Source organism: Neovison vison, chromosome 7 (assembly GCF_020171115.1).
Source record: "Neovison vison isolate M4711 chromosome 7, ASM_NN_V1, whole genome shotgun sequence".
Classification (NCBI taxonomy): Eukaryota; Metazoa; Chordata; class Mammalia; order Carnivora; family Mustelidae; genus Neogale; species Neogale vison.
Genome location: NC_058097.1, coordinates 194,910,112 through 194,935,305, shown reverse-complemented (window position 1 = coordinate 194,935,305; position 25,194 = coordinate 194,910,112). Strand labels below are relative to the sequence as shown.

Genomic DNA, 25,194 nt, shown 5'->3' with positions numbered 1-25,194 from the left:
CCCCCAAATCTCACCCTTTTCATGATATCTAGAGAAGTTGACATGGAAGTCATTCAGAGAATAGGTTGTGAATTTACTCACAGATACATTTGAATCTTGAATCGTCTTCATATTATACAGGTAATTTTAGAAAGTAAATTTTCATTTCTCTTATTTGTTAAAATAATGATAATAGTGCCAAATTTTAATATTTTTATGAAGATTAAGTGAAAGATATCAATATCTGAATATATAATCCCCTATTAGTGAACACTGCATATTCTATTTGTTTTAAAGTTATAGGATATTTTGTTTATTTAATTTTTTTTCAGTGTAACAGAATTCATTGTTTATGCACCACACCCAGTGCTCCATGCAATATGTGCCCTCCATAATACCCACCACCAGGCTCCCCCAACCTCCCATCCCTTCAAAACCCTCAGATTGTTTTTCAGTATCCATAGTCTCTCATGGTTCACTTCCCCTTCCAATTTCCCTCAACTCCCTTCTCTTCTCCATCTCCCCATGTCCTCCGTGTTGTTATGTTCCACAAATAAGCGAAACCATATGATAATTGAGTCTCTCTATTTGACTTGTTTCCCTCAGCATAATATCTTCCAGTCCTGTCCATGTTGGTACAAAAGTTGGGTATTCATCCTTTCTGATGGAGGAAAAAGAAAAGAAAAAAAATTATAGATTATATTATCATGTGTGTCAGAAACGTATAAACATGAATGCCCTTAGGGACAGGAATGTAAGCAAAAAATGTTGCAAAATGACCAGGAGAAAAGAGCAGGTAGATAGAAGATAGAGAAAAGTAGTTGCCAGAGAATGGACATACTTCCAAAAGTTCCAAATTCAAGTTAAAAATTAAACCCTCAACTGAGGGCTGCTGGAGGGGAGGTGGGGGGGATGGGATAACTGGGTGATAGGCATTAAGGAGGGTGCATGATGTGATGAACGCTGGGTGTTATATGCAACTGATAAATTATTGAACAGTACATAAAAAACTAATGATATGCTATTGTGTTGGCTAACTGAATAAAATTTAAAAAAAGAAAAAATCTTTCTACACAGAAAAAAAATTTTCAGAGCACAGGTCTAGGAAATAACATTACCTGGCCCCAAAGCTTGACTCTGTCCATTAATACTTATGTAAACTTGCACAAACACTTAATCCCTTGTGGATTTGTTGAGAGGATTAAGCACATTTAAACATATTAAATGTAAATGTGTACTTGAAATGAGCACTATGTAAATGTAAGCTGTCAATAGACTTAGGTGATCTGATTTGGGAAATGTATGTTACCTTAGATAAATCATTACCTCTTCCTGCACCTTAGTTTGTTCATTTGGACAAGAAAGAAGTTGGCTGTGTGATCTTTTTTTAAAATTAACATATAGTGAATTCTTTTGGTTTCAATGATAGGTAACCATGTAGATAATTTATCTACTAAGTACTAAGTACTTTGTTCAAATCTATGCTTTAGATCAAAGAATCATGGAGAATAAACTATTACCATAGTGAAATGAACAGTGAAATGTAAGTTTCAATCCAATCTATTTTCTGTTTACCAAATGTTCTTTTCTTTCTCGTTACTACAGAAAATTTAGTAATTCCCATGGAGAATAATACAGAAATAATGGATTTCTTCCTGGTGGGTCTGACCGATAACCCAGAACTTCAGATTCCACTTTTTATTGTGTTCACACTCATTTACCTCAGTGTTTTGGGGAACCTGGGAATGATCATACTTATCCTACTGGACTCCCATCTCCACTCTCCCATGTACTTTTTCCTCAGTAACCTGTCTCTGATGGACTTTTTGTTACTCTACAGCTGTTACTCCCAAGGTCATGGCTGGATTACTTATAGGAGACAAGGTCATCTCCTACAATGCATGTGCTGCTCAAATGTTCTTTTTTGTAGCTTTTGCAACTGTGGAAAGTTACCTCTTATCCTCAATGGCCTATGACCACTATGCGCAGTGTGCAAACCCCTCCCTTACACCACCATCATGACGGCAGGTGTATGTGCTTGGCTAGCCACAGGCTGCTATGTCTGTGGTTTCCTGAATGCATCCATTCATGTTGGAAACACATTCTGTCTTTCTTTCTGTAAGTCCAATCTGGTCCATCACTTTTTCTGTGATATTCCAGCAGCCATGGCTCTCTCTTGCTCTGAAAAACACATTAGCGAGGTGGTTCTTGTGTATGTGTCAAGCTTTAATGTCTTTTTTGCTCTTTTAGTTATAATCATATCCTACCTGTTCATATTTATAACCATCTTAAAGATGCAGTCAGCTCAAGGGCACCAAAAGGCTTTATCCACCTGTGCTTCCCACCTCTCTGCAGTGTCCATCTTCTACGGGACAATCATCTTCATGTACTTACAGCCCAGCTCCAGCCATTCCATGGACACAGACAAAATGGCATCTGTGTTCTATACCATGGTCATCCCCATGCTGAACCCTGTGGTCTATAGCCTGAGAAACAAAGAGGTCAAGAATGCTTTCAAGAAAGTTTCAGACAAGGCAAAATCATTTCTAGGATTGGGATTTTAGTATTATAATAAGTATAATAATCCAGTTTTGTTGCTCTTCAGTCATCCCGCTCACATTTTAAGCCTTTCACGACATTTAATTCCTGAAGTTAGATCCTTAACACATGAAAAATCTGCTGTCTTGTAAAAATTAAGTATCTTCCAAAATGTAGTACTTGGACTAGTATGGCTCAAGGAAAGCCATAAAAAGCATAGGTCCTACTTTTTGAAAAACTTACTAATTGCATTTGATTTATTCACCTGTTTCACATGCATTTTCTCTATCACTTGGTTGTGCAAAAATACATGTAAATCAGTGGGACAAACAAGCCCGTGAAGAGAGACATATAGAAGTATGTCTATGGACATGAGGGCACATACACAAGGCAGCGGTAAATTTGTCAGAGGTAAAAAAAGTGCAAGCAGTTTTTAATAAAATGATATAAAATAATCTTGAGGTTAGAATATAAATTTATGTCTAATATTGTTTCTTTAGCTGAATATTCCCTGTAAAATCTTAAAGAAAAAGTGACATAATTCTAAATGAAAGTGTGTATTTATCTGGCATATTTTATTTAAAGACACATAAATACTGCATTTAAATGGAGTATTTATTTATTTATTTATTTAGAGAATGGTATCACCTAAGGGAAAGGAGGGAGGGAAAGGCAGAGGGAGGGAGAGAATCTTAAGCAGGCTCCACATCCAGCCTAAAACAGGGCTCCATCTCACAACCCTGAGGTCATGACCTAAACCAGAACCAAGAGTTGGACACTTAAGTGACTGAGCCTCCCAGATGCTATTAAATGGAGTTATAGTTTTGCCTTGACTGAGTCATTTTGTAGAATCAACATCATGTTCACAGTACCACTTTTAAAAGGACAAAAGATCTAGAATGCAAAAAAGGAGGAGAATAAAAGCATTTCCATTATTTCCATATAACCTCAAACTTTCATAATGTTCAAAAAATGCACAGAGATACCAATAATGCATGCTTTTCTGTCTGAAAATGCTCTGAAATGGTTAATGGCTTCCTATTTTTTTTCACATTTTAGTGGTGTTAGGTCATCTCTTGTCCGTTGTCCAGAATTCTCCCCCACTTTATTCATGCTGATTTCCTTGCTATTTCTTGACAACTCGAGTATGCTTCCCCCTCAGGCTCTTGACACTTGCTGTTCCCTCTGAATGGAATCATCCCTTACTCCATTCAGGGTCTCCTTAAATGTTACCCTATCACAGAGAGCTTCTCTGACCACCTTTAAAAAATAGTTTAAGAGACAAAACAATGAACATAAGGGAAGTGAAAGAAAATAAAATAAGATAAAAACAAAAAAGGGAGGCAAACATAAGAGACTCTTAACTCTAGGAAACAAACTGAGGGTTCCTGGAGAGGAGGTGGTTGGGGATGGGATAACTGGGTGATGGGCATTAAGGAGAGCATTTGAAGTAATGATCACTGAATGTTATATGCAACTGGTGAATCACCAAATTCTATCTCTGAAACTACTAATACAGTATATGTTAGTTAAATAAAATTTAAATACAAAATTTTAAAAAATAGTCACTTTCCTTCCCACATACACAAACTTCTCACCTGCATTAGTCCTTTTTTAAAATTTTTATTTATTTTTAAAATTTCTTTCCAGTGTTCCAAAATTCATTGTTTATTCTTTATAGTCCTTATAAACACTCACCAGTTGTATATTTATTTGCGTGTTGCTTTGCTAACTCTCTCTCTTAACTAGAATGCAACTCCATAAGAATGGTGAATTTATGTTTTATCACGTGATCACCAATACCTAAATGACTATGTGATTCATTGTAGATCCTTAATAAATAATTATAAACAATGAATAAATTAAGTTTGAGTTCAGTTGTACCATTTCTTAAGTCTTTGACTCTTTGATGATTGTAGTTTATTCCCTGAAGTAACGGTCTAGATATACTTCTAGAACATTTCCAGAGTTATAGCTTGTTTTCTGCTTTGCTGAAATATTTCAATATATGTTCTCACTCAGTGCCTGCACTCCTCACTTTTGGCTTGATTTCCTGGAAATCTCAACATCTGGGTGATTTCAAATCATTTTATAATTTTTACTCAGAAGTAATAGCTTATAAAGTGCCAAGTAAACATCAGATAAATGCTATTTAGTAAATTGCAGAAATACGTTAATATGAGATTATATAAAAGTTTGCTGCCTGATTTAATTTGGAAAATTACTTCATATACACTGATTATACACCTAACAGAAGCGATTCAAAATGTTCATGTAGAATCAAAGCCAGAAAATATCTGTCAGTAATAAACATAACAAGCTTTCAAAAATTCCAAAGCAATGCACAGTGCTTATGCATGTAATTTGTTCCTTAAGGAACCCCATTTTATACTAAAACTACCTCTGGGAATGTGCACTCAGGGCTTCATTTTTTTGTCTCCATCTAATTATAGGCTTCAACATCTCCCTATTTGTAAGATTTTGCTTGAATGTGCTAGGATGGTCATGCTACTTTTTAAAAAAAAATTTATTTATTTTTTAAAATTTCTTTTCAGTGTTCCAGAATTCATTATTTATGCATCACACCCAGTGTTCCATGCAATATGTGCCCTCCATAATACCCACGACGAGGCAGGCTCACCCAACTTCCCACACCAATCTCCTCCAAAACCCTCAGAATGTTTTTCAGAGTCCACAGTGTCCTATGGTTCTTCTACCCATCCAATTTCCCCCAACTCCCTTCTCCTCTCCATCTCCCCATGTCAAGTTAATACTAGAGACTTGAATAATTTTGAAGAATTACTGCTATAATGAAAAAATGCACATCTATCAACTTTCTATCCTTTCTCTCTTTCTTTCTTTCTCCTCTCTCTTTGTCTCTCTCTCTCTCTCTCTTTCTCTTCAGGATCTGTTTCAATCACACTTAAATTGCCTTTTTTTTTCTTTTTAAGCAGGTTCCTTTTTTTCCCCCAATTTATTTATTTTCAGGAAAACAGTATTCATTATTTTTTCACCACACCCAGTGCTCCATGCAAGCCGTGCCCTCTATAATACCCACCACCTGGTACCCCAACCTCCCACCCCCCCGCCACTCCAAACCCCTCAGACTGTTTTTCAGAGTCCATAGTCTCTCATGGTTCACCGCCCCTTCCAATTTACCCAAATTCCCTACTCCTCTCTAACGCCCCTTGTCCTCCATGCTATTTGTTATGCTCCACAAATAAGTGAAGCCATATGATAATTGACTCTCTCTGCTTGACTTATTTCACTCAGCATAATCTCTTCCAGTCCCGTCCATGTTGCTACAAAAGTTGGGTATTCATCCTTTCTGATGGAGGCATAATACTCCATAGTGCATATGGACCACATCTTCCTTATCCATTCATCCGTTGAAGAGCATCTTGGTTCTTTCCATAGTTTGGTGACTGTGGCCATTGCTGCTATAAACATTGGGGTACAGATGGCCCTTCTTTTCACGACATCTGTATCTTTGGGGTAAATACCCAGGAGTGCAATTGCAGGGTCATAGGGAAGCTCTATTTTTAAATTTCTTGAGGAATCTCCACACTGTTCTCCAAAGAGGCTGCACCAACTTGCATTCCCACCAACAGTGGAAGAGGGTTCCCCTTTCTCCACATCCTCTCCAACACATGTTGTTTCCTGTTTTGTTAATTTTGGCCATTCTAACTGGTGTAAGGTGATATCTCAATGTGGTTTTAATTTGAATCTCCCTGAGGGCTAATGATGATGAACATTTTTTCATGTGTCTGATAGCCATTTGTATGTCTTGATTGGAGAAGTGTCTGTTCATATCTTCTGCCCATTTTTTGATGTGTTTGCCTGTTTTGTGTGAGTTGAGTTTGTTAAAATGTCTATACTGCCTAGAGCAATCTATACTTTTAATGCCATTCTGATCAAAATTCCACTGGCATTCTTCAAAGAGCTGGAGCAAATAATCCTAAAATTTGTATGGAATCAGAAGAGACCCCGAATCGCTAAGGAAATGTTGAAAAAGGATGTGAGGGCGATCTGGCTGCGACATCTGTCACCCCATTGATCGCCAGGGTTGATTCGGCTGATCTGGCTGGCTAGGCGGGTGTCCCCTTCCTCCCTCACCGCTCCATGTGCGTCCCTCCCGAAGCTGCGCGCTCGGTCGAAGAGGACGACCATCCCCGATAGAGGAGAGGACCGTTCTTCGGTCAAGGGTATACGAGTAGCTGCGCTCCCCTGCTAGAACCTCCAAACAAGCTCTCAAGGAAATGTTGAAAAACAAAAATAAAGCTGGCGGCATCACCTTACCTGATTTCAAGCTTTATTACAAAGCTGTGATCACCAAGACAGCATGGTACTGGCATAAAAACAGACACATAGACCAGTGGAACAGAGTAGAGAGCCCAGATATGGACCCTCAACTCTATGGCCAATTAATTTTCGACAAAACAGGAAAAAATATACAGTGGAAAAAAGACAGTCTCTTCAATAAATGGTGCTGGGAAAACTGGACAGCTATATGTAGAAGAATGAAACTCGACCATTCTCTTACACCGTACACAAAGATAAACTCAAAATGGATAAAAGACCTCAACGTGAGACAGGAATCCATCAGAATCCTAGAGGAGAACATAGGCAGTAATCTCTTTGATATCAGCCACAGCAACTTCTTTCAAGATATGTCTCCAAAGGCAAAGGAAACAAAAGCGAAAATAAACTTTTGAGACTTCATCAAAATCACAAGCTTCTTCACAGCAAAGGAAACAGTCAAAAAAACAAAGAGGCAACCCATGGAATGGGAGAAGATATTTGCAAATGACAGTACAGACAAAAGGTTGATATCCAGGATCTATAATGAACTCCTCAAACTCAACACACACGGAACAGGCAAACACATCAAAAAATGCCTTTTGTTTTTGCCTCTGTTCCATTATTTCTCATTGCTACAGGACTTCCTGTGATTCCCCAAAAACACCCATGGAAAACAACACAGTAGAGACTGAATTCATCCTGCTGTGACTAACCAATGCCCCAGAGCTACAGATCCCCCTCTTTGTTGTGTTCACCCTCATTTACCTCATCAATGTGGTTGGGAACCTGGGGATGATGGTGCTGATTCTCTTGGACTCCCACCTCCACATGCCCATGTACTTTTTTCTCAGTAACCTGTCTTTGGTGGACTTTCGTTATTCTATAGCTGTCACTCCCAAGGTCATGGCTGGGTTACTTGTAGGAGACAAGGTCATCTCCTACAATGCATGTACTGCTCAGATGTTCTTTTTTGTAGCCTTTGCCACTGCTGAAAACCTACTTTTGGCTTCAATGGCCTATGACTGCTACACAGCTGTGTGTAAACTCCTCCATTACACCACCATAATGACAACCAATGTGTGTGCACATCTTGCCATAGGCTCCTACATTTGTGGTTTCCTAAATGCCTCCATCCACATTCGGGACACGTCCAGTCTCTCTTTCTGCGTGTCCAATCTAATCCATCACTTTTTCCTGTGATGTTCCAGCAGTCATGGCTCTCTCTTGCTCTTACAGACATGTCAGTGAGCTGGTTCTTGTTGTTGTAGCAAGTTTCAATATTTTTATTGCTCTCCTCATTATCTTGATTTCCTACCTGTTCATTTTTATTACTATCTTGAAAATGCACTCAGCTGAGGGATATCAGAAGACTTTATCCACCTGTGCTTCCCACCTCAGTACAGTGTCCATCTTCTATGGGACAGTCATCTTTATGTACTCCCAGCCCAGCTCCACCCATTCCATGGACTCAGACAAAATCATATCTGTGTCCTACACTATGGTCATCCCCATGCTGAATCTGCTGGTATATAGCCTGAGGAACAAAGAGGTTAAAACTGCATTCAAGAAAGTGGTTGAGAAGGTGAAATTGTCTCTAGGATTTACCTCTTAAAGTGTAGGATCCACAGTGACCTACTTTCATTCCTCTCAGATCTTCAACATGTAATGACTCACATTTTTTAATTCAAAGTATAATTAACATCTAGTGTCATATTAGTTCAGGTGTACAAATAATGATTCAACAACTCCATACATTACTCTGTGCTCACCACAATAGTTATAGGAACCATCTGTCACCAAACACCATTATGACCATCTTATTGACTATATTCCCTATGCTGTACTTTTCATTTCCATGACTTATTTATTTTGTAACTGGATGTTTGATCTCTTAATCCCATTAATTCCTTTCACCCATCCCCCTACCCAACTCACCAATTGGCAACCACAAGTTCTCTGTATTCGAGTCTGTTTTCTGTTTGTCACTTGTTTTCTTTGGTCATTTGTTTTGTTTCCTGAATTCCACATATGACTGAACCACATGACATTTTAATGCCCGCACTGCACCTCAGTTATGCGGTAGGTGATAACATTTCCTACTCCAAAGTCTATCCTTTGAGAAAGGAAATAGTATTCCAAACATATGATATCTGAACAAGGATGACCAAGGGGGACCATAAGAATTTTGGGACCCTGCTCGTAATGAACCTTATTAATTACACGTTGTATGTACTCTACTATATGACAATGCAAGCCTTTAAGTAAACGATGGGATACACAAACCCATGAATAGAAGCATATGCAAGAATCCCATATGTGCACATAAACACAGGAATGGGGAATTTGTTCAAGAACTTGGATGTAGTCTGGCTAGTTTCTAATAAAAAAGTTCAAATAATCAACTTAAGTGCCAGAATATAAATTTATGTCTAACTTTTTTTTCTCTAGTTGAAAAACTTTCAAGAGACCAAAATGAAGCAGTGGATATTATGCACAATGACTCATGGAACACCACACCACAAACTACTGGGGTACTGTATGGTGACTGACATAACATAATAAAAATTTTTTTTAAAAATACATATTTTTAAATAAAGATATATGCTTTTGGGGGTACATTTATTTGGAGCTACAAATTATAATGTTTCAAAGGAATTAATTTTTCTATCTTCTGTACTGTTAGAAAAAGTATGATCACAGGATAATTTTCTTTTTTGTTGTTGTTGTTTTTTGTTTTTATATGTTAACTTGTTGGTATAATTTTGTTTTGTTTTGTTTTGTTTTGTTTTTTATTTATTCTTTTTCCAATTTATTTATTTTCAGAAAAACAGTATTCATTATTTTTTCACCACACACAGTGCTCCATGCAAGCTGTGCCCTCTATAATACCCACCACCTGGTACCCCAACCTCCCACCCCCCCACCACTTCAAACCCCTCAGATTGTTTTTCAGAGTCCACAGTCTCTCATAGTTCACCTCCCCTTCCAATTTACCCAAAAGCACATACCCTCCCCAATGTCCATAACCCTACCCCCCTTCTCCCAACCCCCCTCCCCCCAGCAACCCATGGTTTGTTTCGTGAGATTAAGAGTCACTTATGGTTTGTCTCCCTCCCTATCCCATCTTGTTTCATGGATTCTTCTCCTACCCACTTAAGCCCCCATGTTGCATCACCACTTCCTCATATCAGGGAGATCATATGATAGTTGTCTTTCTCCACTTGATTTATTTCGCTAAGCATGATACGCTCTGATCACAGGATAATTTTCAAAAGCAAGAGAAGAGGAGTACAAGAAGACATGATCAAGAAGATTTTGTTTGTTCAAAAGAAGAAATTTTGTTTGTTCAGAATTTCTTCAACTCTACCAACTCTTCAATTGTGAAAGATGAATACAGTATGATATTATATTTTTCTCTCTGGAAATACTACAAAGTGGCTAGTTTCCCTCATGCAGGGACATTTTGCTTTCAGATGAGCTACGTCACGTCTTGCCACTCTCCTACTTGTACCTTCCACTTCACTCACACTGAGTTCCCTGCTGTTCCTGGATAATCAAAGCTCCCTCTTGCCTCAGGGTCTTTGTACTTGCTGTTGCCAATTTTCAGAAAGCTTCCTTACTTCCCTCAGGTCTTTGTTTAAATGGTACTATATCATAGTCTCCCCACTACCCATGAAAAATGTTCCCAACTTGCTTTACTTTTCATAGTCCCAATCACTCCTCAAAATTTTTTTTCCAATTTATTTATTTTCAGAAAAACAGTATTCATTATTTTTTCACCACACCCAGTGCTCCATGTAAAATTTCTATTTGCTTGTTCATTAGCTTGCTTATTTTTTTATCTACCTATCTAGAACGTATACTGCACAAGAAGAACGGCTTTGTCTTCTTTACTAACAACTTCATCCCCAGTAATTAAACTGTGGCCTGGTTCATACTAATTTCTCAACAAACACTTGTTAAATTAATGAGTAGACTAATTGTTTGTGTCAGCAGTAAATATACTGGAACTACTGATAATTAGAGTTGATTACCCCTTATTTAATTTTTTATTTTTTTCATTATATAACTTTTTAGACAAGAACTTTAGAGCTTTTCATTAAGATGTGGCTTTTAAAAAAATATTCTTTCATTCCCTATTTACATTTCACACTTTTGGACAAAGAACTTTTTGGAAACCACACTATCAAACAGATCATATGAAACTATTCTAATTCTTTTTTATTAGAATTTTTTCATTAAATGAAAAATAACACATGAAATACATTTTACTTAGTAAAGTATAATAATACAAAATATGAGACTGCAAAAATTTTCCTGATTCAGTTTGCAAAATTCCTTCAAAAATTAGGATTATTCAATAAACTCCAATGATTCCAAACATCCCTAGAAAATGTTAGCATGTCAAGGGCCTCTGGGCTGCTCAGTCAGTTAAGTGTCCAACTCTCGATTTTGGCTCAAGTCATGATCTCAGTGTTGTAAGATGGAGCACTGCATCGGGTTCCACAATGGGCATGGAGCCTCGTTGAGATTCCCTCTCTGCCTCTTTCTCTCTGCCCTTCTCCTGTCCTACACTCAAACACTCAGTATCTCCCTCTTTCTCCCTCTCTCCAAAAAGTTAATGTAAGCATGACAATATAATAATAAACATAACCTACCTCAACATACTAATATATAATCATTATGTATTTTATTTGACTTTTAGGTGATCTCAATTTTATAGTAAAGCTATCCAAAGGAGTTTGTACACATGTTCCTTGTCTATCTCCATAATTTTAGAAACATTCAACTTCTCAAGACTTGCAAACCTGTGCTTGAATGTCTAAGAGGGTCATACTGACATTGGTGGGGTCTGTGTGATACAACACAAATATCTGCTCTGAAGTCTATGAAAATATTTTCTCTTCTGGAACCATTTTTTAAATAATTACTCTAAATATATCTTTAAATTTGAAAATGATTTTAGATTTTCAAAATGTTAGTATAGATAAGTCCCACATACCTTTCACCCAACTTCCCCTAGTGTTAACATCTTTATTTATTTATTTATTTATTTTAATTTAACTTTTTTTTCCAATTTATTTATTTTCAGAAAAACATTATTCATTATTTTTTCACCACACCCAGTGCTCCATGCAAGTCGTGCCCTCTATAATACCCATCACCTAGTACCCCAACCTCCCACCCCCCCGCCACTTCAAACCCAACATCTTAATTTATAATACACTAGTCAAAGCTAAGAAAGCATCATTGACACATTACTATTATCTAAACTTCAAGAATTCATTCAGATTATTATTTATCAACTAATGTCATTCGCTCCTAGAGGATCCAATCTGGGATCCATATATCATCCTGCATAAATTGTGCTGTCTCCTTATTCTCATCTGATCTATGACAAGTGTCTCAGTCTTTCCTGGATTTTCACTACCTTAATATCTTTGAGGAGTATTTCTCTGTTTTTGTGTGTGTGTGTTTTGTTTGTTTGTTTGTTTGTTTGTACAGGGTCTTTCAGTTTAGGTTTGTCTCATTTTATTCATCATGGTTACACAGAGGTTCAGAAACTGAGAGGGAATGAGAAATGCTGTTCTTATCACATCTGATCAGGGACACATACTACCAACATGACTTGTCACTGTGTTGGGCCCCCCAATAATGGGTCCCCCAATAATGGGTCCGTGATTAAAGGAGTGATACTGATACAAAGCGAAAGTCAAGAAAAGCTTTATTTTGCATCAAGCATCAAGAATCAAACCGACCATCAAACAGACCGGTCAGGGCTGCCCCTTACAGAGAGGATGACCCTTGTTTCACAGGCTAACTTTTATAGAGCAAAGGCCATGTGGTTGGGTCTGGCCACACACAGGTGGCCAATGAAGTTGTAACACACAGTGAAAGCTGCATAGTCATGCTAGGTGACAAATGAATTATAATTTACCCTAGTAGACATTTGAACCAGCCTATCACCTTGTTCAGAATTGGTGCCCAAAAGATGCCCAAAGTGCGGGGCCCATACTCCTTGGTAGCTAAGAGACAGTATGTGCCCCCACTGATTGAATACCTCCACCTGGCCTGACCCACCCTTGTGTTTGGACTTTGTTACCTGGGACTGGTTTCTGGGACTTGTTTTTAAGTAAGATCCCCTGGGGGGTGGGGCAGAGTCTATTTAAGTTTTACAACAAAATGGCTGTTTGACCAGGGTGGGGCTGCTCTGGCTGAATTGGCCCTTACAACTGGGGATCTTAACCTTCATCACCTCAACCAGATATGTTTGCCAAGTGCTTGAGTGTAATGCTACCTTTTCCCCTTGCATGTTGTATATTTTAGAAACTACGTTCAGGCCACACTCATGGTGGAAAGGACTACACTGCACCTCCTAAGGGAAGGCCAAACTTATTATTTAGAATTATTCTATAAGAAAATTCACTTATTTACTTAGTTTCTTACTTACTCATCAGCATGGACTTATATCTATCTGCTTTATATTTTGTGGTACAAGGTGGTCCCATGTTATTTACTTTATTGTTCAAATTGTTCCTTCTTTAGCTATTGGGAACACTTTCAGTTTTACTCTTGTTTCCTTTTGATATACCGAACCCCATTGTTTTCTGAGCTCCTCCTTACTTTCTGATCTTACAAGATGCTCCAGGCTCTTCCTGTGCTATTCCTGTCCCAATCCAGTAATCAGCTCTTTCTCCAAAGAGCCCATCTAACTTCTCAGTTGTAATTAAAAAGAAACCAAATCCTCCAGCCTTCTTTCCTTTAACAGGTAAATTAAATAACAACTAGCTACAGGAGGCTGAGTTCCTTCCTAAATGGTTTTGAGGTGTCTTTGAGTAGGAACTGTGTGTTTCTTTTTGTCCCTCAGTTCCTGTTCCAAATCCCTGTCTTAGTCTCACTTGTTCACCACTTTGAGCACCACACCTCCTACTCTGCCTCTTCTTTTCCTCTCTGTGTACTGCTTTTCCCCAAGGTGATTTCTTTCTTCATTCTTCCAAAGAACTAGTTCCCCAAGGTGATTTCCTCCTTCATTCTTCCAAAGAACTAGTTACAATGATCTTGTACTCAGACAAAATGGGTGGGAAATGAAGCTAAGAACAATGACTTGCTGCAAAGTAGACATTTGCTGTAACTGATGCTCAGGTTCATGAAGCATCATCTGTTGTCAAAACATCCCTTATCAGTCATCTCCTGAAACCTTCGCTTTCCATCATGTTGTTAGGCTCTATTTCTCTTCTCAAAGTTGAAAGTCTCAAAGCCCTATCTCCCTAACTGCTCTGGGAAAAGACAACATACATCTACTTCACTGTGCAGGTTGGGAAAATACTTAGAAACTATATAAAATAAAGAATAATCATGGTTTAGATTGTAGACTATATATTTAATGAGATTTGTGCCCCTACCATCTAACCAAAACCACTCAAAGTCACCCACAACTTCCTATCACTGTGGCCTATCACCAGTTCTTAGTGTTGATATTTCCTAATCTACTAGCAGTTCTGACACATCCATTCCTTTTCTGTACATTTCTCATCACTTGGTTTCTAGGACACCATCCACCTCCACTGGTTACTCATCTCTCTGACCTTGTACTGAAAAGGCTCCAGGTCTTGGAAGTTCAGATTCAGTTCGTAACTGTGTGGGAGTATCCTGATTTTCCTTAGAAAACATTATTTATTTTTCCAGAGTATTGAGATTTCAACTAAGCACATTGCCTTTAATCCTAGGGATAAAATTTTGAAGTTGGTTTATCTGATTGTTTTTTGTGGCCTTATTAATGAATTCTTGTCAATGGAATGTACTCAGAAGTAATGCATGCAGCTGTTGTGTCACTTTCTTGAAAAGAAATTATTTATCCTTCAGTCATCTCTTTCTTGTCTCCTCCAGATAGAATAGTTATGATGAGGACAGACTTTTAACACTGCAGGAGATGGTATGGAGAGACTTTGTGAACTGAACCTGTCCCCAGAATGACCAAGACACACCAGTTATATAGATAGTTCTTACAGAAGTTCATTAACTTCCACTATTTGAGAATAAATTGCTGTCTTATTTTAGCCACTATATTTTGGCTTTCTTAGTTATAGCAGTTTAACCTGATTTCTAACTATGCTAGATCAACTATGGGTACAAATTCTTTGCAGCTTTCTTCCTCAAGAGGTGGAGTCATTCTTCATGCTTGATTCATACTTGAATCTGAGCCTTTGACATCACTGATTAGTATAATGTGACAGAAAAAAATGTTGTGAAAGTTAAACGTCTAGACTTCATGAAACCATTCAATTGTACTTTCATATTGAAAATATGATGTAAGAAATCTGGTCCATTCTCTGGAGGATGAAGGAACTTGTAGAAAAAAGGTAGAGAGTAACCTGAATCAACAGTTAGAAATGTAAGTCCGCTTGAACATTTCAGCCCAGCTCACCATGCAGAAGATATGCAGTCTCATGAGTGAGCCATGTGAAATCAGCAGAGTAACTGTCCCTGTGTTGAGCACATACTTAGGATGGCAATGAAGATAGACAGACAGGAGGTCAAGATAGTTATAAGGGCAAAACACATTGAAATCTACAAAGATAAATAGCACAGTCTCCTTTATATAGATATCAGAACAGAAAAAAAGCTAGGATTGGGGGGATATCACAGAAAAAGTGATGAACCACATTGGAATGGCAGAAGGAAAGACAGAAGTTGAATCCAGGTGGGTGGCATTCAAGGAAGCCCCAGACATAGCATCTGATTGCCACGTCTCCATACATTTGTTGGTGCCAGGGCAGTGTTGTAATGTAAGGGTTTACACACCACTGTAGGCTGATCACAAGCCATGAGGGCAATCAGGAAACAGTCCTTGGGAAAATGTTTAGATCAGCTTTATTTGTAATCACCAAACACTAGAATCAACACAAATGTTCTTCAACTGAGAATAAGATAAACAATTGGTAATGACCAGACTGTAAAAAATAATCCACTCTGACACAGGAAATAATACAGACAGGCCTGCCTCAAATGATAAATGAAAGATTATAGACTCAGAGTATATATTATAGGATCACACTTAAGGACACTGTTGGAAAAGCAAATTTATTTGGGCAAAACAGTGTATTGGTTGTCAGGGGCAGTCAGTGAGTGGGAGAATGGGTTTGTCAGAAGAGGTTCGCATGAAGTTTTTTAGGTGATGGGGCTTACTGGATATAAATTTGACAAAATCTTACAACTATCCACTGGGATTGTGGATACTAATGTACAGAAATTATACTTAATTATAAACTGACAAAAATCACAAGAAATGACAAGTAATACATAAACATGTGTGTTCAATGAAATAACCAGCATGGCCCCCACAGGCAGTTTAATTGCCTCCATCCTGGGAAAGTGGGATGAGGCGCTAGAAGTGTTCTCCCAAGGGAAATACCCAGCGAGCTCTGTGTCTCTATAATTCTCTCCACATCCCCATGCACTAGCCATTGAAATCCCAATATGATCCCACATGTCACCATTGTAGAAACACCCATCTACATGCTGAACCTGTTTGGTGATCATTTATTCATTTGCTAGGGCACAGAGGCCTTATTTAAGGATTTGCTATGAACTTCTAAGGATATTCAAGGGAAACTCCCTGAGATAAAAATTATATTCATTGACTTAAAAGTGATAACTTCTTATGGAGGCGTTTTATAGACCCTCCCTTGCTTCTTATTTACAGACACAAGTGTGTGAATTACAGAAGAGGTAATCTTATCATCTTTATTTTACAAATAAGAAGGTAAGTGATCCTCTAAGGACACAGAAGGAATGCAAGGTAGGTACAGAAATTGAACCATGTTAATCTTCTTTCTTCCATTTTCCCCTGTCTTAGAGAACTTAGAGCCTTATGACCATGTCCTAAGAGTAGTAATTAGGTATTATTCTGCAGCTGAGATTCTGATTCAGACCCATTGCTCAGAAATGGTTCTTCCTGCTCTCCCAGCAGACAAATGAGCATCTATACCCTGTAAACATTTTAAATTAGAACTGTAATCCATGCAAAAGTTGTGGGACAGCTCTACCTACTTCAAGTTCTTTGGGGGCAGAAATAGAGATCTTCAATGTTTTTCAAAATACTGAGGTGAGATCAGGGTATAAATGAAAAAATTTCCATCAGGAGGGAATTTAATGGTACTTAAGGACCATCATCCTTCTTTCCTAAGGATATGAACAAAAAAGTCACAGAAGAGTCTCTAATTAATTTATTGGTTTTTACATCCTGCTCTCTAAATGCTGGCCTCTCATCAATGTAAACAAAAAAAGCAAAATGAACAAAACAACTGTGAGTTTAATAATCTTTTTAAAAGATTTAATTAATCAATTAATTTATTTATAGAGCATTCAAGAGTGGGGGAAGGGGAAGAGGGAAAGGGAGAGAGAAAGTAAAGTGGATTCTGCACCTCAGACTGACCATAGAGCCAACAGGGGACTCCATCTCACCACCTTGAGATCATGACCTGAGCTGAAATCAAGGGTCAGATGCTCAACTGATGGATCCACCTTCATGTCCCCAAGTAACCTTTACAACAAAATTTCTAATATGACTTAATAAAATTCAAATGGTATTTTAAACTTTCCCCTACCATCATAAGCTTATCGTCACCAGCACATTGACCTATAAAGCCTTTCTTATTGCTTGTAGAACATAGACTAGGCTCCAAGTGGACATGTGTGTTAAGGTTGGCAAACAATGTTATCAGGGAACAGGCTTGTGCAGGAAATTTTCCAAAGTTTAGGAGGAAGATTTTAGTAGTTAGCAGAAGAGGGATACCCTTCCAATGCTTCAAATGCAAGTGAACAGATTTATAGTACTGTTCTATGGAAGAGCAGATTTAAATGAAATATTCTATTACGTGGCACTTGCCACCAAAACAGATCTGCAGGCTGAAGAGAGCCCATAGACAAGGAACTGTCACCCTTGATCTCTGATTCTGCTGTGAGATGCAGTCATGAGAGAAAGAATGAATTATCCAGGGGAGGACTGTCATCCAAGCTGAGGTATAGATTTCAAGGAAGATTTTAGGCAAAAGAAAGCTTGTGTGGACCTGTGGGGCAGCCAATTGCACGGGTGAAAAGAAAACAGACGGAGAAATCCTGGAGATCACAGAAAACCTCTGAGGCCCTTGTGTGTGAGAAAGGCAAATTAAGGAGACCATAAGACTTCATACATCACACACACCTGAAGCTCTACAGGGCGACACCCATTTTTCCCAAAGCAATGTAAACACAATCATCCCACTCCAACAATAACACTGTAGCTCATGAGACTGTGCTAATCACCCAGATTTTATCAGTTTTTAAGTATTACCTTATTTTATTCTCATTACAATGCTATATTATAGGTCTTATTACTTTCTTATTCTATTTATTTATTTATTTATTGCTGATGGAAAGAGGAGGTTCAGATAGGTTAAGATTGATGGCTCCTTGTTATTAAATGATAGTAGGGCTGCTATGCACCTCATCCTGGAACATAAGCTCTACACCCAATTTTGTTTCTTCCCCTCATATAGCCTCTGCTGGTTGTCGTGCCCCTACTGCTCCACTATCTCACCACATCTACTATGCATATATCTCTTGGATACGTCACTGGGAAAACTCCATGAATTTGTATCAATGGAGACAATGAACAATTGCACTGAGTTAAATTCAATTTGATTCAAATACAGTTTAGACTATCACCACTCAGTGTGAGCTCAAAGGTTGGCTTGGCCCCGAGCATGGCTTGTCAATTAATACTCATTTGAAATATAAACATTTATTCAACTTCTGTGCATCATAGTTTGTTTTCCTCCCAGCTTTTTTTGTTAAAGTTTTAAGTAATCTCTATACCCAGCATGGGGCTAGAACTCACAATCCCAAGAACAAGGGTTGCAGGCTCTACTGAATGAGCCAGCCAGGCACCCCTTTGTGCATCATAATTTAAATGAACATAATAACAAATCAAATTCATAATGTTCTTGAGAGGATGTGATGAATATACAGATCTTCTTGTACTTAAAATGGGGTTATGTCCCTAGAAACCCATTGTACATTGAAAATATCATAAGATGAAAATTCATTTACTACATCTGACCTACTGAACAACATATTTTAGCCTCTCCTACCATAACCATGTTTCCAGCTCTTAACATTAATGTAAAGTTGGGAAAAAATCATCTCACACGTAGCCTACTTGATAATGACGCATTGAACATCTGGAATTTGTTGAATACAGTACTGAAAGTGAAACACAGAATGGCTGAGCTGGTACAGGATGGTTGTAAAGGTATCAATTGTTGGACCTCATGATCATCTGGCTGACCTGGAGCTGTGGTTTACTGTCCTTGCTTAGCACCAGGAGAGAAGATCATATTGGCTATCACTAGCCCAGAAAAATACCCAAATTCAAAATTTGAGGTATGGTTTCTACTGCATGTGTGTCACTTTTGCACCATAGTCAAGTTGAAAAATCATTAAGTCAAATCATCGTAAGTTGGGGACTATCTGTACACCTACTGTGTCTACGGCAGTTCCTGGCAAGTCAGCAGCATCCAAGTATCTGCTTTACTAGGCTTGGAAAAAGGGAACTGTATTCATTCTGGACAAGTCATCTTGATCAAGTTAGTCAATTTTCTACACCTCATTTCACAATTCTATAAAATTTTAGAATTGAGGAGAAGCTCCCTACTTGAGAGTCAACAGTTTGTAAATCTAAATGTAATTAGTGCATTGACTTTGTTGTCAAGCTAATGTTTTATCTGGAGAATCTTTAAATACAAGTTATTGCTCTAATGAAATAACACACACTATATGTACACTGTCATTGTAAGTTTTTTTTGTTTATCACCCATTTATTTCTTCTTGTAGCCACAGAGCATTAGTAGTTCTCAACATTGATGGAGAACGGGACAGAAGTGACACAGTTCATTCTGCTGGGACTAACCAATGACCCAAAACTGCAGCTTCCCCTCTTCATAATGTTCACCCTCATCTACCTCATCACTCTGGTTGGGAACTTGGGGATCACCATATTGGTTCTGTTGGACTCCCATCTCCACACTCCCATGTACTTTTTCCTCAGTAATCTGTCTCTGATGGACTTTGGTTACTCTTCAACTGTCACTCCCAAAGTCATGGCTGGATTACTTATAGAAGATAAGGTCATCTCCTACAATGCATGTGCTGCTCAGATGTTCTTTTTTGCAGCCTTTGCCACTGTGGAAAATTATCTTTTAGCCTCAATGGCTTATGACCGTTATGCAGCAGTGTGCAAACCCCTCCATTACACCACCACCATGACAACAGGTGTGTGTGCTCGTTTGGTCATAGGCTGCTATGTCTGTGGTTTCCTGAATGCCTCTATCCACATTAGAGACACATTTAGTCTCTCTTTCTGTATGAACAATGTAATCCATCACTTTTTCTGTGATGTTCCAGCAGTCATGGTTCTTTCTTGCTCTGATAGACATGTCAGTGAGCTGGTTCTTGTTTATGTTGTGAGTTTCAACATCTTTTTTGCTCTCCTGGTTATCTTGATTTCCTACATATTCATATTTATCACTATCCTGAAGATGCACTCATCTACAAGATATCAGAAGGCTATATCTACCTGTGCCTCCCACCTCACTGCTGTGTCCATCTTCTATGGGACAGTCATCTTCATGTACTTACAGCCCAGCTCCAGCCATTCCATGGACACAGACAAAATGGCATCTGTGTTCTACACGATGGTCATCCCCATGCTAAACCCTGTGGTCTACAGCATGAGGAACAAGGAAGTCAAGAATGCATTCATTAAGACCATTTTAGAGTCAAAATTATCTCTAGGATTGTGATTTTAACATTGTACAATGTGCACTAACTAGTTACAATAAGGCCATAGTGAAATTAAGCTCCTGATGTGGTAGCCCAACTTCTTCAAAACTCTTTTGTACTGAAAAAAAAAAAAGCAAACATTATGTATACAAATAAAAGTCTGAACAAGAATGATTAAGATGTCTTAGGGCTTAATTTTCAAAATTTTATTTAGGATATGGATTTAGTCACTTATTCTACATGCATTTTTCTACTGCATCAATGCAGAGACCCATAAAATAAGTGCACAGATGAGACCATGAACAGAAGTGCATGCGTGTGCCCATGACAATACATACACACAGGAGTAGGAAATTTCCCAAAATTAAATGGAATGTTGCTAGTGTTTTATAATAATAACTTGAATGTTTATTTCATATATTAGAGTAGAAATTTATCTCACATATTTTTCACCTCTTTATTTGAATTCTTTTCTAAGAGTCCTAACTTCAGAATGAAAATAATATACTACTCAATGAAAGGTTCTGATTTTGGAGAGTTCATTTTACTGGGAGATGCTTACATATAGCATCTTAAGTGAATTAATATTTCTCTTTTAACTGAGTCATTACATAGAACTAACATGCTCATATTACACTTTTCAAAAAGGTAAAACACAGCCAGAGTATGAGAAGATGGAAGAAGACTAGAAGTATTTTTTAATTTCTTCAGATATTATTACCAATTCACACAGTACTTAAAAACTCACTGAAAACTAGTAATGTACATTTGCTTCTGGAAATGCTTTGGAATGATTAATGCTCATATTTCATGTTTCTTTTGTTGATCTAAATTAGTTTTGTTGCCTCTTTATTCTTCTGCCCTACTTCATTCACATGATTTTCTTCCTATTTCCTTACAATCTGACAATTTCAATCACGTTCCTGATTAGGACATTTGTACTTGCTTTTCTCTGTGTAGAATGTTCCCTTACTTCTTTAAGATCATTGCTTAATTGTTACACTATTACACAATGTTTTCCTGACCACCTTTATAAAACAATCCCTTTTTATTCACTATGTGCACTGTTCTTTCACTTTGTGTTATTCTTCATATCCTTATAAACCTTCATCTCTTATATATTTATTTGTTTCCTTGTTTATGATCCATGTAGCCCAACTAGAATTTAAATTTTGTGAAAGCTATGGCTTTATTTGTTTTCTTTACAACACAGTCTTTAGTACCTAAGTGGGTATCTGTTTCATAGTAGATTTTCAATAAATGAATGAATAAAATAATTAAGCTCTGAGTCAGAATGTATCAATATGATAATTCTTTAAGCATTGGAGGTTTTAGCATATTATCTATAGCATAAACTTTTTAGATAAATGTATAATGCATTTCAAGAAGAACAGTTGGTTTTCTGCTTTGTTTAAATATTTTTATCTACATTTTCACCAAGTATTTGCACTCCAATATTTGGACACAGTGATTTCTTGGCTCCCATAATCAAGTGACTCATCTGAAATAACCTCATAATTTTCAATTAGCAGTGATGTCTCATTAAATGCCAAGTAACACAACAAATAAATGCTAGTAGGTAAATCATAAGAAAGACATTAAATGTGAGATTAAGAGTTAGTATCTGATTATATTTGAAAATTACTTCATACATATGAAATATAATTAACTGAAATGATTAGTAATATCTAGAATATAAATGTGGCAATATCGGTCAATAATAAAAATGATGCATATTCAACATGCTAGTATAATGCACAATTTTTATGCTTTTAGTTTTGATCCTCAGAGAGCACTATATTATACAAAACTTATCCACATAAATGTGTATCATCATCTAATTTGTCACCTCTAGATAATAGGAGGCTTTAATATTTCAGTATTTGTAAGATTGTACTTGAATATGCTAATATTCTTATGCTACTATTTTGGGAGTCATGTAGAACAACACAAATATTCACTTATAGTTTTGCAATGATGTTTTTCCTTTTGGAAACATATCTTCCTATTATTTAAAAAAAAAGACTTCACCCTCAAATTACTAGAGCTCATACAGCAATTCAGCAATGTGGCAGGATGCAAAATCAATCTGTAGAAATCAGTGGCATTTTTATAAATTAATAATGTGATGAAGAAAGAGAAATTAAGGAATTGATTCCATTTACAATAGCACAAAAACCCATAAGGTACATAGGAATAAACCTAACCAAACAGGTCAAGGATCTATACTCCAGAAACTACAGAACCCTGAGGAAAGAAATTGAGGAAGACACAAACAGATGGAAAAACATTCCATGCTCATGGACTGGAAGAATAAACATTGTTAAAATGTCTATGCTGCCCAAAGCAATCTCCATATTCAGTGAGATCCCTATCAAAATATTTATTGACATTTTCACAGAGCTGAAACAAACAATACTAAAATTTGTATGGAATCAGAAGAGACACTGAATCACTGGGGGAATGTTGAGAAAGAATACCAAAGTTGGGAGCATCACATCATAATATAGTTGACTTCAAGCTATATCACAAAGTTGTGATCATCAAGGCAGCATGGTATTGGCACAGAAACAGACACATAGATCAATGGAGCAGAATAGAGAACCCAGAAATGGGCTCTCAACTCTATAGTAAATTATATCTTTGACAAAGCAGAAAAGAATGTCCAATGGAAAAAAGACAGTCTCTTCAACAAATGGTGTTGGGAAAACTGGACAGCCACATGCAGAAGAATGAAACTGCTATAAACATTGGGGTACAGATGGCCCTTCTTTTCACGACATCTGTATCTTTGGGGTAAATACCCAGGAGTGCAATTGCAGGGTCATAGGAAAGCTCTATTTTTAAATTTCTTGAGGAATCTCCACACTGTTCTCCAAAGAGGCTGCACCAACTTGCATTCCCACCAACAGTGTAAGAGGGTTCCCCTTTCTCCACATCCTCTCCAACACATGTTGTTTCCTGTTTTGTTAATTTTGGCCATTCTAACTGGTGTAAGGTGATGTCTCAATGTGGTTTTAATTTGAATCTCCCTGAAGGCTAATGATGATGAGCATTTTTTCATGTGTCTGATAGCCATTTGTATGTCTTGATTGGAGAAGTGTCTGTTCATATCTTCTGCCCATTTTTTGATATGTTTGCCTATTTCGTGTGTGTTGAGTTTGAGGAGTTCATTATAGATACTGGATATCAACCTTTTGTCTGTACTGTCATTTGCAAATATCTTCTCCCATTCCGTGGGTTGCCTCTTTGTTTTTTTGACTGTTTCCTTTGCTGTGAAGAAGCTTGTGATTTTGATGAAGTCTCAAAAGTTTATTTTCGCTTTTGTTTCCTTTGCCTTTGGAGACACATCTTGAAAGAAGTTGCTGTGGCTGATATCAAAGAGATTACTGCCTATGTTCTCCTCTAGGATTCTGATGGATTCCTGTCTCACATTGAGGTCTTTTATCCATTTTGAGTTTATCTTTGTGTACGGTGTAAGAGAATGGTCGAGTTTCATTCTTCTACATATAGCTGTCCAGTTTTCCCAGCACCATTTATTGAAGAGACTGTCTTTTTTCCACTGTATATTTTTTCCTGTTTTGTCAAAGATTAATTGACCATAGAGTTGAGGGTCCATATCTGGGCTCTCTACTCTGTTCCACTGGTCTATGTGTCTGTTTTTATGCCAGTACCATGCTGTCTTGGTGATCACAGCTTTGTAATAAAGCTTGAAATCAGGTAAGGTGATGCCGCCAGCTTTATTTTGTTTTTCAACATTTCCTTAGCGATTCGGGGTCTCTTCTGATTTCATACAAATTTTAGGATTATTTGCTCCAGCTCTTTGAAGAATGCCAGTGGAATTTTGATCGGAATGACATTAAAAGTATAGATTGCCCTAGGCAGGGATAAGGAAGATGGCAATATTGCCAATGTATGTATGTGTTACACAACATACCAAATTATGTCATTGAATACAGTTTAATTGTTTCTGCCTTACATAATTGGGATGAGGAGAGGTGTTTGCCCTCACAGGGGTCTTTTCCCCCAAGATTTCCATACCTGTACAATTTTCTCCTTGTTCTTGTTCATTATGGGCTGAAATCCCATCATGATGCTGCATGATGTTGTTTAAAAGGATTAGATTTTGGGCAGAGCCCATTTATTCATCATTTATTGAACTAAAACCTAACCTTGTTGTAGACACCAAACTGGTATTTGCAGGGAGTCTGCAATGACGGGCAGAGAAGACATCCTGAAATAAAAATTAAACTCTTTCATCTTGAAAATTTAAGCTCTTACTAAGGGCTTACATTTGCCCTCATGTGCTGGTCACAAATACAATTCTAAAAAGTCTGTGGGACAGATAATTTAATTATATCCTTATCATAAATAAGGAAACTGACATCAGTAGGAGGTAAATCATCTTCTGAATACTTCAAAAAATCCATGGTAGATGCACTGCTTAAGTACAGGCTTCCTAGGAAGCCCCATATTAATGATCCTTTCTCCGTATCATCATGCTTCAGAGAACTCAGAAGGTCTCGACCAAAACATGAGACAGAATTTCTCCAA

The 25,194-nt window shown here is 37.5% G+C and overlaps 1 protein-coding gene and 2 pseudogenes across 1 annotated transcript; all 3 read left to right on the top strand.

The window, feature by feature from the left end:
- The first annotated feature begins 1,598 nt into the window (after nucleotides 1-1,598).
- On the top strand, nucleotides 1,599-2,543 carry LOC122914497 (annotated as a pseudogene).
- Nucleotides 2,544-7,485: 4,942 nt separating this feature from the next.
- On the top strand, nucleotides 7,486-8,431 carry LOC122914496 (annotated as a pseudogene).
- An 11,290-nt stretch (nucleotides 8,432-19,721) lies between these two features.
- Nucleotides 19,722-20,660, top strand: LOC122914495 (olfactory receptor 5B3-like). Its single transcript, XM_044261111.1, has one exon. It carries the CDS (start codon nucleotides 19,722-19,724, stop codon nucleotides 20,658-20,660), a length of 939 nt encoding a protein of 312 aa, XP_044117046.1.
- The last annotated feature ends 4,534 nt before the right edge of the window (nucleotides 20,661-25,194 follow it).